General features: G+C 43.1%; 1 protein-coding gene across 2 annotated transcripts in view; it reads right to left on the bottom strand.

Annotated features, from left to right (window-relative positions):
* Window positions 1–18995, bottom strand: part of vaspa (vasodilator stimulated phosphoprotein a) — a 35239-nt gene that overhangs the window by 12928 nt on the left and 3316 nt on the right. For both annotated transcript variants that reach the window (XR_013815563.1, XM_079804327.1), the window contains exons 2-6: window positions 15469–15640; window positions 13235–13415; window positions 13070–13145; window positions 10794–11106; window positions 7754–7872 (exon numbers count right to left, since the gene is read on the bottom strand). Coding sequence is in view for 1 of the 2 variants with exons in the window: in XM_079804327.1 (XP_079660453.1) it covers window positions 7754–7872; window positions 10794–11106; window positions 13070–13145; window positions 13235–13415; window positions 15469–15640 (861 nt within the window). In the remaining variant the exon portion in view is untranslated. The remainder of the gene's footprint in view (window positions 1–7753; window positions 7873–10793; window positions 11107–13069; window positions 13146–13234; window positions 13416–15468; window positions 15641–18995) is intronic.

The raw sequence follows: 18995 nt of genomic DNA, 5'->3' as shown, positions 1-18995 counted from the left end.
ACACAGCTAACAAACACAGTGAAGACACACACAGCTAACAAACACAGTGAAGACACACACAGCTAACAAACACAGAGAAGACACACACAGCTAACAAACACAGTGAAGACACACACAGATAACAAACACAGTGAAGACACACACAGATAACAAACACAGTGAAGACACACACAGATAACAAACACAGTGAAGACACACAGCTAACAAACACAGTGAAGACACACACAGATAACAAACACAGTGAAGACACACACAGATAACAAACACAGTGAAGACACACCGCTAACAAACACAGTGAAGACACACACAGCTAACAAACACAGTGAAGACACACACCGCTAACAAACACAGTGAAGACACACACCGCTAACAAACACAGTGAAGACACACACAGATAACAAACACAGTGAAGACACACACAGATAACAAACACAGAGAAGACACACACAGCTAACAAACACAGTGAAGACACACACAGATAACAAACACAGTGAAGACACACAGCTAACAAACACAGTGAAGACACACACAGCTAACAAACACAGAGAAGACACACACAGATAACAAACACAGTGAAGACACACACAGCTAACAAACACAGAGAAGACACACACAGATAACAAACACAGCGAAGACACACACAGATAACAAACACAGAGAAGACACACACAGCTAACAAACACAGTGAAGACACACACAGCTAACAAACACAGAGAAGACACACACAGATAACAAACACAGTGAAGACACACACAGCTAACAAACACAGAGAAGACACACACAGATAACAAACACAGCGAAGACACACAGATAACAAACACAGTGAAGACACACACAGATAACAAACACAGTGAAGACACACACAGATAACAAACACAGTCAAGACACACACAGCTAACAAACACAGAGAAGACACACACAGATAACAAACACAGCGAAGACACACACAGATAACAAACACAGTGAAGACACACACAGCTAACAAACACAGTGAAGACACACACAGCTAACAAACACAGTGAAGACACACACAGCTAACAAACACAGAGAAGACACACACAGATAACAAACACAGTGAAGACACACACAGCTAACAAACACAGAGAAGACACACACAGATAACAAACACAGCGAAGACACACACAGCGAAGACACACACAGCTAACAAACACAGTGAAGACACACACAGCGAAGACACACACAGCTAACAAACACAGTGAAGACACACACAGCTAACAAACACAGTGAAGACACACACAGCTAACAAACACAGAGAAGACACACACAGCTAACAAACACAGTGAAGACACACACAGCTAACAAACACAGTGAAGACACACACAGCTAACAAACACAGTGAAGACACACACAGCTAACAAACACAGAGAAGACACACACAGATAACAAACACAGCGAAGACACACACAGCGAAGACACACACAGCTAACAAACACAGTGAAGACACACACAGCGAAGACACACACAGCTAACAAACACAGTGAAGACACACACAGCTAACAAACACAGTGAAGACACACACAGCTAACAAACACAGTGAAGACACACACAGCTAACAAACACAGTGAAGACACACACAGCTAACAAACACAGTGAAGACACACACAGCTAACAAACACAGTGAAGAGCGCTTCGCTAACGTTCCCATGAAGTTATGAAAATATCATTTCTGAAATGTCCAGTTTTTTCTCGGTTATGTGAACGTTAAGGGAACATTCTTCAAGCATTATGGAAACGTTACTTTTGAAACATGAGATGAACTGAAATATGGGTAACACTTTACAATAAGGTTGTATTAGTTAACATTAGTTAATGCATTAGTTAACATGAACATCACCTCTGTTCAGCTTTAGTTCATCTTTGTTAACAGTTCAGCTGCTCATGGTTTGTTCATGTTAGTTCACAGGGCATTAACTAATGCTAACAAGATTTTAATAATGCATTAGTAAATGTTGAAATTAACATGAACTAATAATGTACTGCACTTATAAAGCATTTATTTATGTTTGTTAATGTTAACTAATATAGTTAACTAATGTTAACTAATTAACCTTATTGTAAAGTGTTACCGAAAAATGTATAAATAATGTTTTTGTGCTAATGTTTTGAGAACTATTATTAGTCCCTGAATAATATTTACTACATTTGGTTTGAAACTTATTTCGCGACTGATAAAAAATGATGTTCTATATAGTATGAATGTAATCCGGGTACTTTTTGTTTACTGTGTAATGAGTACTATGAATTCGGACACACACTGTTTCGCTTACTATACACCGATCAGGCATAACATTATGACCTAATATAGTGTTGGTCCCCTGACCCGTCTCTGATGGACTCCTCTAGACCCCTGAAGGTGTGCTGTGGTATCTGGCACCAAGATGTTAGCAGCAGATCCTTTAAGTCCTGTAAGTTGTGTAAGCGGGGCCTCCATGGATCAGACTTGTTTGTTTTGCTCATCCCACAGATGCTCGATGCTTTCTATCAGAACCAGCATTAACTTCTGGAGCAGTTTGAGATCCAGTAGCTCGTCTGCAGGACATCTACACCAAACGCTGCAGAGGTAGAGCTACTAAAATCATCAGAGACATTAATCACCCTGCAAACTCTCACTTCACCCTGCTGCCATCTGGTAAGCGCTTCCGTAGCCTGATGGCAAAGACTGAAAGACTCAGGAGGAGTTTCTTCCCCCAGGCCATCAGACTCCTGAACTCAGTCACGTGACTTCACTTCACCCCCGCACACACATAAACATACAGTTTAAACATTAACATCCACATACTGCCATTGCACTGCACTTTACTTTCCTATTGTTACTGCGTAACAACCTGTAATAAACCTTGCACATTATACTTCTTTATATATACATATATATATATTTATGTTAACCACTTATTTCTAAGTCTACAGTTTATCTCACTTATCATATCCACTTATTTTTTTATATTTTTATATTTTAATTTTTATATTTTTATTTTTATCTTATTTCCTATTTTTATCTTTTACTTGATTTATTTATAATTCTACTTATGTTAATACTTTTTATTCTAATTTTATTCTATTTCTATTTTAATTTCTTGTAACTGTTATTTGCACTGTCCATGGAGCGGACCTGTTTACATTTCACTGCCAGTTGTATATTGTGTATATAACTGTGTATGTGACAAATAAAACTCTTGAATCTTGAATCTTGTTGATAATCCCGCAGACCAAGACTTTTAAAAGTTAATTTTATAACAAAAGAGGCCGGTCTTGAAAGGAACTCTCTATATTTGCATGGCTCAATGCAAAGGAGCTTTTCTACAGGTTCATTCTGGTCCAGATCTTTACTTGCCCTTCAAAAATGTACACTGGCTCCACCACAATATTAGTATTTTAATAAATATTAAGACATCAGTCAGTACTAAAATAAGAACAAATTACAAGCACAAAAAGAATCAGGACTGGAGGGCCTTGCCTACGCTACACATCACCTCAACTACAACATCATTATAGAGTAGCACAAAATACACAACCATTAAAATATACCTTGAGATTCCTAGAAGAATTAATATACAACATGCCGAGTCAAAGAGTCGAGATCAGAACCCTGGAATAACACTGAGCAATGAATCAGAGAGGAACAGTATTTAAAATGTATTGTCAAATCAAAAGTTTGCATCTTATGTTAAAATGTGATGTAACCTTCACCCTTTAAATAGTTTGATCAGTTCCAGTTTTACTCAATGGTCGAGGTTGGTTGAGGAGATTCAGCGCTTCTGCTGTTCGTGGCTTTCTTTGATGTTTCTATGGATGTTTTTTGAACTATTCAGTGCAGATGTTCGGAAGGACAGCGATGTGAGAACTCGTATTTCATATTTATTTATAAAGAACAAGAACTCATTAAATCGGTGACATTTCTCTGGCAGTGAGACGGATAGTTTAGTAGGAAGTCACAGAAACGATCACTCTTAAGAAATGAGGTGTGAACATGAGAAGCAAAAGAGAATGTGTAGACGTGACTCTCTGCGCCAGCCTTGGGTGTTTGCACAGAGAGAAAAAACAGTGTGTGAGGTTCTTATGTGCATTTCCGCGAAACATTTCCGTTTAAAATCGTCTTCAGCTGAAAAAAGAGTCTTAAATAAGACTCTCTAGTTTCTAAATAACAAGCAGATGTTTTGATGACAAGCAACAGAAAACCATGATCTCTCAAAATCTGAAGCTGAAATATGGAAATCGGTTATTTGACGTGGGTCCTGACGTGGGACGTACTGGTCCTTCATGACCCTGTGGCCGGTTCTCCACTGGTCCTCCATGACCCTGTGGCCGGTTCTCCACTGGTCCTCCATGACCCTGTGGCCGGTTCTCCACTGGTCCTTCATGACCCTGTGGCCGGTTCTCCACTGGTCCTTCATGACCCTGTGGCCGGTTCTCCACTGGTCCTCCATGACCCTGTGGCCGGTTCTCCACTGGTCCTCCATGACCCTGTGGCCGGTTCTCCACTGGTCCTCCATGACCCTGTGGCCGGTTCTCCACTGGTCCTCCATGACCCTGTGGCCGGTTCTCCACTGGTCCTTCATGACCCTGTGGCCGGTTCTCCACTGGTCCTTCATGACCCTGTGGCCGGTTCTCCACTGGTCCTCCATGACCCTGTGGCCGGTTCTCCACTGGTCCTCCATGACCCTGTGGCCGGTTCTCCACTGGTCCTCCATGACCCTGTGGCCGGTTCTCCACTGGTCCTCCATGACCCTGTGGCCGGTTCTCCACTGGTCCTTCATGACCCTGTGGCCGGTTCTCCACTGGTCCTCCATGACCCTGTGGCCGGTTCTCCACTGGTCCTCCATGACCCTGTGGCCGGTTCTCCACTGGTCCTTCATGACCCTGTGGCCGGTTCTCCACTGGTCCTTCATGACCCTGTGGCCGGTTCTCCACTGGTCCTCCATGACCCTGTGGCCGGTTCTCCACTGGTCCTCCATGACCCTGTGGCCGGTTCTCCACTGGTCCTTCATGACCCTGTGGCCGGTTCTCCACTGGTCCTTCATGACCCTGTGGCCGGTTCTCCACTGGTCCTTCATGACCCTGTGGTCGGTTCTCCACTGGTCCTCCATGACCCTGTGGCCGGTTCTCCACTGGTCCTTCATGACCCTGTGGCCGGTTCTCCACTGGTCCTTCATGACCCTGTGGCCGGTTCTCCACTGGTCCTCCATGACCCTGTGGCCGGTTCTCCACTGGTCCTCCATGACCCTGTGGCCGGTTCTCCACTGGTCCTCCATGACCCTGTGGCCGGTTCTCCACTGGTCCTCCATGACCCTGTGGCCGGTTCTCCACTGGTCCTTCATGACCCTGTGGCCGGTTCTCCACTGGTCCTCCATGACCCTGTGGCCGGTTCTCCACTGGTCCTTCATGACCCTGTGGCCGGTTCTCCACTGGTCCTTCATGACCCTGTGGCCGGTTCTCCACTGGTCCTCCATGACCCTGTGGCCGGTTCTCTGTGGCCGGTTCTCCACTGGTCCTCCATGACCCTGTGGCCGGTTCTCCACTGGTCCTCCATGACCCTGTGGCCGGTTCTCCACTGGTCCTTCATGACCCTGTGGCCGGTTCTCCACTGGTCCTTCATGACCCTGTGGCCGGTTCTCCACTGGTCCTTCATGACCCTGTGGCCGGTTCTCCACTGGTCCTCCATGACCCTGTGGCCGGTTCTCCACTGGTCCTCCATGACCCTGTGGCCGGTTCTCCACTGGTCCTTCATGACCCTGTGGCCGGTTCTCCACTGGTCCTTCATGACCCTGTGGCCGGTTCTCCACTGGTCCTCCATGACCCTGTGGCCGGTTCTCCACTGGTCCTTCATGACCCTGTGGCCGGTTCTCCACTGGTCCTTCATGACCCTGTGGCCGGTTCTCCACTGGTCCTCCATGACCCTGTGGCCGGTTCTCCACTGGTCCTTCATGACCCTGTGGCCGGTTCTCCACTGGTCCTTCATGACCCTGTGGCCGGTTCTCCACTGGTCCTCCATGACCCTGTGGCCGGTTCTCCACTGGTCCTTCATGACCCTGTGGCCGGTTCTCCACTGGTCCTTCATGACCCTGTGGCCGGTTCTCCACTGGTCCTCCATGACCCTGTGGCCGGTTCTCCACTGGTCCTCCATGACCCTGTGGCCGGTTCTCCACTGGTCCTCCACTGGTCCACTGACCCAGTCTCTAGCCGTCACAATCTGGCCCTTGTCAAACTCGCTCAAATCCTTACGCTTGCCCATTTTTCCTGCTTCTAACACATCAACTCTGAGGACCACATGTTCACTTGCTGCCGAATATATCCCACCCACTAACAGAGATCATCACTGGTCATAATGTAATGCCTGATCAATGTATGACATGACAGTTTCTATAGCAAGCAGAGCTTCTAATGGCGTCTGAAGTGACGCAGTAACTTTATCAAACAGCGATTGGCTCTTATTTAGAATGCGAGACTTATTCTGCTATATTGAGCGATGCACTTTCTATGTGTTTCTAAATGAAGTCTTTGGTAAGGAACTGTAGAACTGGTTGTTTAGCGACTTCATGTGTTAATGTCCTTTCACGCTGGACGCGATTTTGATGGTTTTATTTTTTGATCAGCTGTGTGTGTAATGAGTTTCCACAGCGAACGTGAATGTGCTGTGGCGAAAAAACGACGTTAATTTTTTTTGTTTCGATGCCGATTTTTTAAACTTTCAGCGGTTTAGAGCGTTGAATCAGTGAGTCAATTCAGCGGTTCAGAACGTAATGAATCAGTGAGTCGACTCAGCGGTTCAGAGCGTTATGAATCAGCGAGTCGATTCAGCGCTTCAGAGCGTTATGAATCAGTGAGTCGATTCAGAGCGTTATGAATCAGTGAGTCGATTCAGCGGTTCAGAGCGTTATGTTTCAGTGAGTCGATTCAGTGGTTCAGAGCGTTATGAATCAGTGAGTCGATTCAGCGGCTCAGAGCATTATGTTTCAGTGAGTCGATTCAGTGGTTCAGAGCGTTATGAATCAGTGAGTCGATTCATGATTCGGATCGCGCGTCAAACCGTCAAACTGCTGAATCACGTGACTTTGGCGATCCAAACCGCTGAATCGACTCACTGATTCATAACGCTCCAAACCGCTGAATCGACTCACTGATTCATAACGCTCTGAACCACTGAATCGACTCACTGATTCATAACGCTCTGAAGCGCTGAATCGACTCACTGATTCATAACGCTCTGAACCACTGAATCGACTCACTGATTCATAACGCTCTGAACCGTTGAATCGACTCACTGATTCATAACGCTCTGAACCACTGAATCGACTCACTGATTCATAACGCTCTGAACCGCTGAATCGACTCACTGATTCATAACGCTCTGAACCACTGAATCGACTCACTGATTCATAACGCTCCGAAGCTTCATGATGCCGTGTTTTGAAATCGTCATCACTATATAAGTCGTTATTCAGGGTTTTTTTGCGCACAGAAACTATTCTCGTCTTCATAAAGTTATTGTAGAGCCGCTGTAGTGAGATGGACTTTGTAACTTTAGTCTTTAGTGTCTTTTAAGGGTCTTGAGAGTGTAAAGTTGAGCCAATGGAGGCCTTTCAGAGCATCAGATTTACACTAAAATATCTTCATTTGTGTCTGAAGATGAACGGAGGTCTGATCATTTTTGGGTGAATTAACCCTTTAAGCAGGTGGTTTTGGACTAAAGTATTCCAGAGCAAACATCATATAACTGTGGTGGCATTTAACTGACCGTCGAGCGAGAATTGCGCTCATTTCTCCCATCAGTCCTCCTCCTCCTCCTCCTCCTCCTCCTCCTCCACCTCCTCCACCTCCTCCACTCCCCGCGGGCGCTGCGGCTCCGCTCTCCTCCTGCACATCACAGAGTTCATGCATGAGGGCTTTTAACCCTGAGGGAACTCACTGTACACAACCATCAACGCTTCTGAGGGGCGGATTCTTGACTTGATGTTGTTTAGCTGCTTTAGCCTCATTAAGTCATCTTGAGGCCGTTGGTTGACCTAGTGTTTACATCTAAACTGTAGTTCTGATGCATCATGGATAACGCTAAAGTACCGCCCACTCACCTGTCAATCAACCCCCCCCCCCTCACTGCTGATAACTAATATGGCTGTGTATTGCAGAATGTTGATAGCACAAATGTCCTCATAGCTGAATTACATTTACAGTTTAAATAAACCTAAAAATTTTACAGTCTTTGCAAGAAAAAAAATTCTGGAATACAGCTGAATTGTGGGCACAGAAACACTAGAAAATTTTCTGTTTCCCACAGACTATAACCCAATTTGTGGTGGCGGGCAGGGGTTGGGGGGGTTGTGGGGTATTTGGGGTTGGTGATTGGCACAAATATCGATTTCGATCTCAATTCAGTATCAATTCATATAGCCTACTGTACATATAAGTATGTAGATGGTATGTAAATTGGTAGATGGTGGTCCAGTGGGTTAAACCATGGAACTGACACACAGAAGGTTGCTGGTTTGATCCCAGCGGTCACCACCAGTGTGTCCTTGAGCAAGGCACTTTACTCCATGTTGCTCCAGGGGGATTGTCCCTGTAATAAGGGCACTGTAAGTCGCTTTGGATAAAAGCGTCTGCCAAATGCATAAATGTAAATGTAAATGTAAATATAAGGAAAAATAAGTTTGCCTTTTTAGCACCATTTTAAACTTTTTTTGGGTTAAATTATATTTGCTTGCATTCATTAATATTCACTTGTGTGTGCTTATATAAGTATCATTAAAAATATTAGGATGTGAATTATTCACTGCAAAAAATGCTTTTCTTACTTAGTATTTTTGCCTTGTTTTCAGTCCAAATATCTAAAGAATCTTACATTAAGAAGCATTTACTAGACAAGCAAAAGTTTTTGTCTTGTTTTGGGTGGAAAATAACTAAAAATTAAGGGAGTTTTTGCTTAAAATAAGCAAAATAATCTGCCAATGGGGTAAACAAATTAATGTTGTTTTCTGTTTGAATTAACATTATTTTACTTATCCCATTGGCAGATTATTTTGCTTATTTTAAGCAAAAACTCCCTTAATTTTTAGTTATTTTCCACCCAAAACAAGACAAAAACTTTTGCTTGTCTAGTAAATGCTTCTTAATGTAAGATTCTTTAGATATTTGGACTGAAAACAAGACAAAAATACTACGTAAGAAAAGTATTTTTTGCAGTGTTAACGTTTTTAAATTTTCACTTTTAAAGAAATCTAGTGTTTGATTATGTCTAAATATGTATTCAAAAGCAAAACCTAAAAATAAGTAAGCAGTTTTGGTCTGCAATACGTTTTTGAGCAACTAGAATGTATATTTATTAAAGAGCCATACAGGAGGTGGGTAAACCAAGGCATTACAAATTAAATTTATTATTTTCCCCGCCACAAAATGACTCTAATTTGCCTCTTTGCATTGGAATTCTCTATTTTAACCTTAATTACACTAATTGTAATATAAATAAGAAAAATATTAGAAGAAAAATATTTTAATTAATTAAATGGTCATTAATGGACCATAATTATTGCACAAGTAGGCCTATTTAGTACCAAAAGATCTCCTCAAAATATTCAATAAATATTATTAAACTAAAATATAGAACATTTATTTAATTGAAAAATAGTTAAGGTGTATGGTCACATTTGACCACCAATGAGTATGAGTGAGAGCAATTAATAAGGAATACCTGAGGGCTAAATACAAAACATTAACATTAATGTTCACAATATTGCATCTCCATCACTCTCCATAATAAAATGATTATAAAGGGTTAGTTCACCCAAAAATTAAAATTGTGTCATTAATGACTGAGCCTCATGTGGTTGGACACCCGTCAGACCTCCGTTCATCTTCAGACACAAATGAAGATATTTTAGTGTAAATCTGATGCTCTGAAAGGCCTCCATTGGCTCAACTTTACACTCTCAAGACCCTTAAAAGACACTAAAGACTAAAGTTACAAAGTCCATCTCACTACAGCGGCTCTACAATAACTTTATGAAGACGAGAATAGTTTCTGTGCGCAAAAAAACCCTAAATAACGACTTATATAGTGATGACGATTTCAAAACACGGCATCATGAAGCTTCGAAGCGTTATGAATCAGTGAGTCGATTCAGCGGTTCAGAGCGTTATGAATCAGTGAGTCGATTCATGATTTGGATCGTGTGTCAAACCGCCAAACTGCTGAAATCACGTGACTTTGGCGATTCAAACCGCTGAATCGACTCACTGATTCATACCGCTCTAAACCGCTGAATCGACTCACTGATTCATAACGCTCTGAACCGCTGAATCGACTCACTGATTCACAACGCTTCGAAGCTTCATGAGGCCGTGTTTTGAAATCGTCATCACTATATAAGTCGTTATTTAGGGGTTTTTTGCGCACAGAAACTATTCTCGTCTTCATAAAGTTATTGTAGAGCCGCTGTAGTGAGATGGACTTTGTAACTTTAGTCTTTAGTGTCTTTTAAGGGTCTTGAGAGTGTAAAGTTGAGCCAATGGAGGCCTTTCAGAGCATCAGATTTACACTAAAATATCTTCATTTGTGTCTGAAGATGAACGGAGGTCTGACGGGTGTCCAACCACATGAGGCTCAGTCATTAATGACACAATTTACATTTTTGGGAGAACTAACCCTTTAAATGTGGTTGACGTAATAATCAATGCACACTATGCTAAAGCCCCCCTAAAAGGGGTCTAGAACCGCCCCTGGCGTCAATCATCCACTCAAACATGTCACAGATGAACACAGTGACTTCAGTCTGACTGACCTTGGCTGTTTTCCGTAGTTTAGCTGCAGCGATTGCTGCGCCCAGACCTCCATCTCCTCCTCCTCCACCTCCTCCTCCTCCTCCTCCTCCAGAGGGTGGTGGTGGGGGTGGTGGTGGAGCTCCTCCTCCTGATGGAGGTGGGGGTGGTGGGGGTGGCGGTGGTCCTGGAGCAGGTGGAGGTCCGGGCGGAGGAGGAGGAGCAGCGGAGGCCGGAGAGGGTGGAGGAATAGGGGGCAGGGCTGGAGCAGCAGACGACTGTCTCTCTCTCTCCATTCGCTCTTGCTCCTGTCGCTCTCTCTCCTGCTGCTCCTGCCTGAACAGACACACGAGTCACGCAAGAAATAAATAAATGTGACTAGGCCTGTCACGATAACAAATTTTACGATAAATTGGCCAAGAAATTATCGCGATAAACGATAATATTGTCGTTCTGAGACCATTTTCATCTAAAATAATGATAATGGCATAATAATGCAGATACACCTTTTCAAAGATCAATAAACGTTTATTTTTAAAGACTATTTAACACTGAAAACCGAAAGCATTTTAAATATCCACAATAAATCAACCAAAACAAAAAAGCAAAGGACTCTCAGTCTGTTCACAAACAAAAGAATAAACGGCTGGAAACTGCAGAGGATGATTGAGTTTTAGGTAGTGCTGGGAATCGATAAAACAAAATTAACTAATTAATCAATTTTTTTTCGCAATTAATCACGATTAATACGTTTTTGATGTTTTGATATTGTAATAATTTCAGTTACTCTCCAAATTATGTAGAAACAATTTATAAACAGCATATTTTAAATATGTGTTGTATTGTCATGTTTTTATGAATGAAGGCCAGTATCACTGATGTCTCTATGAAACATTAATGACGTTACATTACAGTATAACTGAAAGCTGACAATTTCAACATTTATTAAAACAACTTTTAATTTAAGTGAACTTAAAACAATCTTTACATAAACCCATTATAATAAATTTTATTTTACCTGTGCCTTCCCTGTTAGACATACAGAAATGTAATAGTTATCATCAACAGCTTTCTTAACTGCATAAATAATAAATGAAATATAGATGAATCATCATTAAAGCTACACTTTTCTCTGTTCCCGATGTTCTTGATGAACATTAATGACATCATCATCAGTGCTCCTGTCACTTTAAGAACAGTCGCGGATCTAATCTCCTCACAACTCTTTAAGTTCATTTAAGACGTTATTTAACTCATTTAAGATCCTAATATGAGAATACTCAAAATTCTCTGTGTTGTTGTTATTGTTTGTTCAAGAGCAAAAAAGAACTCGATGTGAGCAGGAGACTGACATGTATGTGTGTGTGTGTGTGTGTGTGTGTGTGTGTGTGTGTGTGTGTGTGTGTGTCAGAGTGTCCCTCGATTAGCTGACATGAGACGCACCCCCCCCACACACACACACACACACACACACACACACACACGTTGGGTTTTCATGTTTTATGGGGACTTTCCATAGGCGTAATGGTTTTTATACCGTACATACCGTATATTCTATCCCCCTACACTGCCCCTAAACCTAACCATCACACACACACACACACACACATACACACACACACACACTGCCTCTGCCCCTAAACCTACCCATCACAGGAGACATTCTGCATTTTTACATTTTCAAAAAACATCACTTAGTCTGATTTATAAGATGTTTTCCTCATGGGGACCAAAAATGTCCCCACAAGGACGAGAATTTTGGATATTGCCATCTTTGTGTCCCCATAACATAGGGATTACCAGTCCACCCACACACACACACACACACACACACACACACACACACCACAGACAGGACATTGACACACACACACACACACACACACACAGACAGGACATTGACACACACACACACACACACAGGACATTGACACACACACACACACACACACACACACACAGGACATTGACACACACACACACACACACACACAGACAGGACATTGACACACATACACACAAACATTGACATACAGCGTGTTCTCTTGTGTCTTGTCGCGCTCAGAAGCATTTACATGTGTAAGAGCGTGATCATAATGTAACGCTCTGCAAAAATGGATATAAAAACGGACGCTGGAAATTATCGCAGGCGGAAAAATTAGAGCTCATTTTTTTTAATTGTGCGATTAATTGATTGATTGACTATCGCGACAGGCCTAAATGTGACCACTGTGCATTTATTACATGATATTGTGCATAAATCAGTGAAGTGAATCAGGAGTGAAGATGATGTTCATACCTCCTCTTCTGCTCTAACTCCTCAGCACTCGGGCCGTTCTGAGCCGGCCGTGCAGGAGGAGGCGGAGGAGACACACCTGTATGACAGAAACCACAACACACACACATCAGACACAACTCTAACCATACAGAATCTATGAGACCGTAATCATCCCGATCATCTGACCGGCGTCCGTGTGGCCGTTGAGCATGTCCAGAGCCTGCATCATGCCACTGGCGAACTGAGCCGCGTCTTCTTTACTGCCGAAGTTCAGACCCCACACCTGCCGGGCGTCCCGCCACTGGTGAAACGTGGGCGTGGCCTGGTTATATTTGATCCCGCGGATCAGGGGACAGTTGATGACCACCTGCACAAACACACAGACCTTCATCAGAACACACTCGCCTGCAGCGCTGCATTCACAACACACACATCTGAACAGACAAACACACTAAATAACATTACTAGAGTATTGGGTTGAGTGAATGATTCAATGAATCACTTGTTTCATTACTGGATGAATCAGTGTTTTTGAATTAATCTCTTGAGAGAATGATTCAATGCCTCACTCAAAAACTTCACTTGTGTCATTACTGGATGAATCAATGTTTTATAACAAATCTCTTGAATGAATGATTCAATGACTCACTCATAAAGACTTCACTTGTTCCATTACTGGATTAATCAGTGTTTTTGAATGAGTCTCTTGAATGAATGATTAAATGACTCACTCATAAAGACTTCACTTGTTTCATTACTGGATGAATCAGTGTTTTAGAACAAATCTCTTGAATGCATGATTCAATGACTCACTCATAAAGACTTCACTTGTTTAATTACTGGATGAATCAGTATTTTTGAACGAGTCTCTTGAATGAATGATTCAATGACTCACTCATAAATGTTTCATTACTGGATGAATCAGTGTTTTAGAACAAATCTCTTGAATGCATGATTCAATGACTCACTCATAAAGACTTCACTTGTTTCATTACTGGATGAATCAGTGTTTTTGAACGAGTCTCTTGAATGAATGATTCAATGACTCACTCATAAATGTTTCATTACTGAATGAATCAGTGTTTTTTAACAAATCTCTTAAGTGAATGATTCAATGACTCACTCATAAATGTTTCATTACTGGATGAATCAGTGTTTTAGAACAAATCTCTTGAATGCATGATTCAATGACTCACTCATAAAGACTTCACTTGTTTCATTACTGGATGAATCAGTGTTTTTAAACCAGTCTCTTGAATGAATGATTCAATGACTCACTCATAAATGTTTCATTACTGGATGAATCAGTGTTTTAGAACAAATCTCTTGAATGCATGATTCAATGACTCACTCATAAAGACTTCACTTGTTTCATTACTGGATGAATCAGTGTTTTTGAACGAGTCTCTTGAATGAATGATTCAATGACTCACTCATAAATGTTTCATTACTGAATGAATCAGTGTTTTTTAACAAATCTCTTAAGTGAATGATTCAATGACTCACTCATAAAGACTTCACTTGTTTCATTACTGGATGAATCAGTGTTTTTGAACGAGTCTCTTGAATGAATGATTCAATGACTCACTCATAAATGTTTCATTACTGGATGAATCAGTGTTTTTGAACGAATCTTTTGAGTGAATGATTCAATGACTCACTCATAAAGACTTCACTAGTTTCATTACTGGATGAATCAGTGTTTTTGAACGAATCTCTTAAGTGAATGATTCAATGACTCACTCATAAAGACTTCACTAGTTTCATTACTGGATGAATCAGTGTTTTTGAACAAATCTCTTAAGTGAATGATTCAATGACTCACTCATAAAGACTTCACTTGTTTCATTACTGGATGAATCAGTGTTTTTGAGCAAATCTCTTGAGTGAATGATTCAATGACTCACTCATAAAGACTTCACTTGTTTGAATCAGTGTTTTTGAATCATTCATTCAAGAGATTCATTCAAAAACACTCTCATAAAGACTTCACTTGTTTCATTGAGCCTAACTTCAGTAAAACACTTCAGTCCTGTTCTAATCAGATACTCGAAGACTTTTACTCCAGTTGTATTGGAATTGGTGGCTTGTAACTCGTTGTCGCTGTATTGTTTTGAGGTACACTTTACTCTGTGTAGTGCAGACGGAGATTCACAGGAAACGAAAGACAATTTAGAATCTGCAAGACTGAGACGTCTGAGAGAAAACCACAGAGAAAACAACCTTAATGCCCAGCGTGCGACTGACAGCGATGAAGCATTAACACATGAAGACCTTCAGAACTGAACATCCAGTATCTGCACACAATCTCTGTGACTTCCTCTTTCCTCGTGCTGTGGCTTCACACAGCTAAACTTCCCATGATTGTCTCACACGTCAAATGCCGGTTCTCCAGTTATTATGGGGTGTTGATGCGTTACCTGTTGATCCGCCTGCTGTTTGCGTCCCACCACCCTGAAGCTGTTGTTGCTGGGGTTCTGGTAGATGTGGATCCGGCTGATGGCCTGAACACCGGAGCCGGCCGGCAACCAGCGCTTACTGGCATCATCATACATCATGACGGTGGCCCGCGCCTGACAGATGCTGTGTTCACTGCCACACACACACACACACACACACACACACACACACACACACACATGTTGAGTTTTCATGTTTTATGGGGACTTTCCATCGGCGTAATGGTTTTTATACCGTACAAACCGTATATTCTATCCCCTTACACTGCCCCTAAACCTACCCATCACACACACACATCTGCAATCACTACTGCGGCTCCATCCCAGCTGACAGGGAACGTTCTCACAACGTTCTTCCAGTAACGTTTATAGAACGTTCATTCAAAGTTATCAGGTCTTTCATAATGTTCTCACACCGTTAATACAGAAACATTATTTATACATGAAATGAAATATTTGTCAAAGGTTTTTAAAATGTTGCCATTTCAACGTTCAGAGAACATTCAAAAGTAACGTTCCCATAATGTTTGAAAAATGGAATGTTCGTATAAACAAGAAAAGTTTTTAAAATTGTGGCAGAGGTCAGTCAGTGGCTCACTAACTAACTAAACTCCGCCACTAACTAATGACCCCTTACTTAGTGGCAGAGGTTAGTTAGTTAGTGGCGGGGGTTAGTTAGTGGCAGAGGTTAGTTAGTTAGTGGCGGGGGTTAGTTAGTGGCAGAGGTTAGTTAGTTAGTGGCGGGGGTTAGTTAGTGGCAGAGGTTGTTAGTTAGTGGCGGGGGTTAGTTAGTGGCAGAGGTTAGTTAGTTAGTGGCGGGGGTTAGTTAATTAGTGGCAGGGTTTAGTTAGTGGCAGAGGTTAGTTAGGGGCAGATTGGCAGGGGTTAGTTAGTGGCAGAGGTTAGTTAGTGGCAGGGGTTAGTTAGTGGCAGATTGGCAGGGGTTAGTTAGTGGCAGGGGTTAGTTAGGGGCAGATTGGCAGGGGTTAGTTAGTGGCGGGGGTTAGTTAGTGGTAGAGGTTAGTTAGGGGCAGATTGGCAGGGGTTAGTTAGTGGCAGAGGTTAGTTAGGGGCAGATTGGCAGGGGTTAGTTAGTGGCAGAGGTTAGTTAGGGGCAGATTGGCCGGGGTTATTTAGTGGCGGGGGTTAGTTAGTGGCAGAGGTTAGTTAGTGGCAGAGTGGCAGATGTTAGTTAGGGGCAGGGGTTAGTTAGTGGCAGGGGTTAGTTAGTGGCAGAGTGGCAGGGGTTAGTTAGTGGCAGAGGTTAGTTAGGGGCAGATTGGCTGGGGTTATTTAGTGGCGGGGGTTAGTTAGTGGCAGAGGTTAGTTAGTGGCAGAGTGGCAGGGGTTAGTTAGTGGCAGAGGTTAGTTAGGGGCAGATTGGCCGGGGTTATTTAGTGGCGGGGGTTAGTTAGTGGCAGAGGTTAGTTAGTGGCAGAGTGGCAGATGTTAGTTAGGGGCAGGGGTTAGTTAGTGGCAGGGGTTAGTTAGTGGCAGAGGTTAGTTAGTTGCAGAGTGGCAGGGGTTAGTTAGTGGCAGAGTGGCAGGGGTTAGTTAGTGGCAGGGGTTAGTTAGTGGCAGAGAGGCAGATGTTAGTTAGGGGTAGGGGTTAGTTAATGGCGGGGGTCAGTCAGGGGCGGGGTTTAGTTAGTGGCAGAGTGGCAGAGGTTTGTTAGGGGCAGGGGTTAGTTAGTGTCAGGGGTCAGTCAGTGGCTGGGGTTAGTTAGGGGTCAGTCAGTGGCGGGGGTTAGTAAGGGGTCAGTCAGTGGCGGGGGTTAGTTAGGGGCAGTGGCAGAGGCTTGTTAGTGGCGGGCAGGGGTTAGTTAATGGCAGGGGTCAGTCAGGGGCGGGCTTTAGTTAGTGGCAGAGGTTTGTTAGGGGCAGGGGTAAGTTAGTGGCAGGGGTTAGTTAGGGGCAGAGTGGCAGAGGTTTCTTAGGTGGCGGGGTTAGTTAGTGGCGGGGGTCAGTCAGTGGCAGGGGTTAGTTAGTGGCAGGGGTTAGTTAGGGGCGGGGGTTAGTTAGTGGCAGAGTGGCATGGGCTAGTTAGGGGCGGGGGTTAGTTAGTGGCAGAGATTAGTTAGGGGTGGGGGTTAGTTAGTGGCGGGGGTTAGTAAGTGGCAGAGGTTAGTTAGTGGCGGGGGTTAGTTAGGGGCAGAGGTTAGTTAGGGGCAGAGTGGCAGAGGTTAGTTAGTGGCAGGGGTTAGTTAGTGGTGGGGGTTAGTTAATGGAAGAGGTTAGTTAGGGGCAGGGGTTAGTTAGTGGCAGAGTGGCAGAGGTTAGTTAGGGACAGGAGTTAGTTAATGGTGGGGGTCAGTCAGTGGCGGGGGTTAGTTAGCGGCATGGTTTAGTTAGTGGCAGAGGTTAGTTAGGGGCAAGGGTTAGTTAGTGGCAGGGGTCAGTCAGGGGCAGGGGTCAGTTAACATGGAGTCACTAAATCTCCAACCTCAGGAGAATCTCCTGTTTTAAACAAATGCCGAACAGAGGAGCGTCTGCTGGAGAAAAGAGTTTGTAATAAAAACATCGGCTTGGCTTTAGGAGATGGAGGGAACTGAGGGATTTGCAATGTTGTAAAAGCATCACGGAGATGATGGTGTTCTTATTACTCAACCAGTGAGTGAGTGTTTTATTGAACAGATAATCTCTCTAACAGAGCTCAGTGTAAAGCATTATCTATAGTGAAGATCATAGTCAACCGAAACACTGTTCTTCTGCTAAATGCAGGGCTAAACGTTATATAGTTCACCTTTAAAGTACCATTACATTTCAAAATATTACACAACTGTTTTTACTGTATTTTACAATTAGTGTGTGTGTGTGTGTGTGTGTGTGTGTGTGTGTGTGTGTGTGTGTGTGTGTGTGTGTGTGTGAGAGGAGGATGTGGGAAACCTTGTCTGTTCTCCTGTGCAACACACAGTTAAACAACATGACACAATATTTGTCTTCCGCTCTTATTCACTCTTAAAAATAAGGGTTTTCAAAGCAAACCATTCGTGTTTCCCAAAGAACCTTTCAGAGTTCAGTCCTTAAAGAAGCATTTTCTCTCATCTTAAAATCTACAGATCCTTTAGTAGAGCCATGGACGTTTGAGGTTCTTAATAAGACATGAGACACACACGTGATTGAGGTGTCAGTGTGTTTGATTGAACAGAAGCCGTGGTATGCGATCAGTCACACACACTGAAATCGTGTTCATCTGATTGTCTAGTTATGGTAAAGATACACACTTCACAGACGCCTCACTGAAAGCCACAGAGCATTGAGAGCGAGACTCCAGAGTCACGAAGAGCGCAGTCACTCTAAATGTGTTCAGAAGCGGATGTGAGAGCAATAAGAGACGACAAGAGGAAGCAGAAGAAGAGAAGTGCAGCTTAATTGAGGGTTAGACGTGTTATTGACCTGACACTCAGATGAGAACACACACACACACACACACACAGCAGATCACACCAAACACACTGAAGAGAAGAGCCACACCATCACCACAGAGT

This window comes from Gobio gobio, assembly GCF_949357685.1.
Source record: "Gobio gobio genome assembly, chromosome: 22".
Taxonomy (NCBI): Eukaryota; Metazoa; Chordata; class Actinopteri; order Cypriniformes; family Gobionidae; genus Gobio; species Gobio gobio.
Note: the sequence above shows the minus strand (reverse complement) of the source record. Positions and strands in the feature narration are given on the sequence as shown.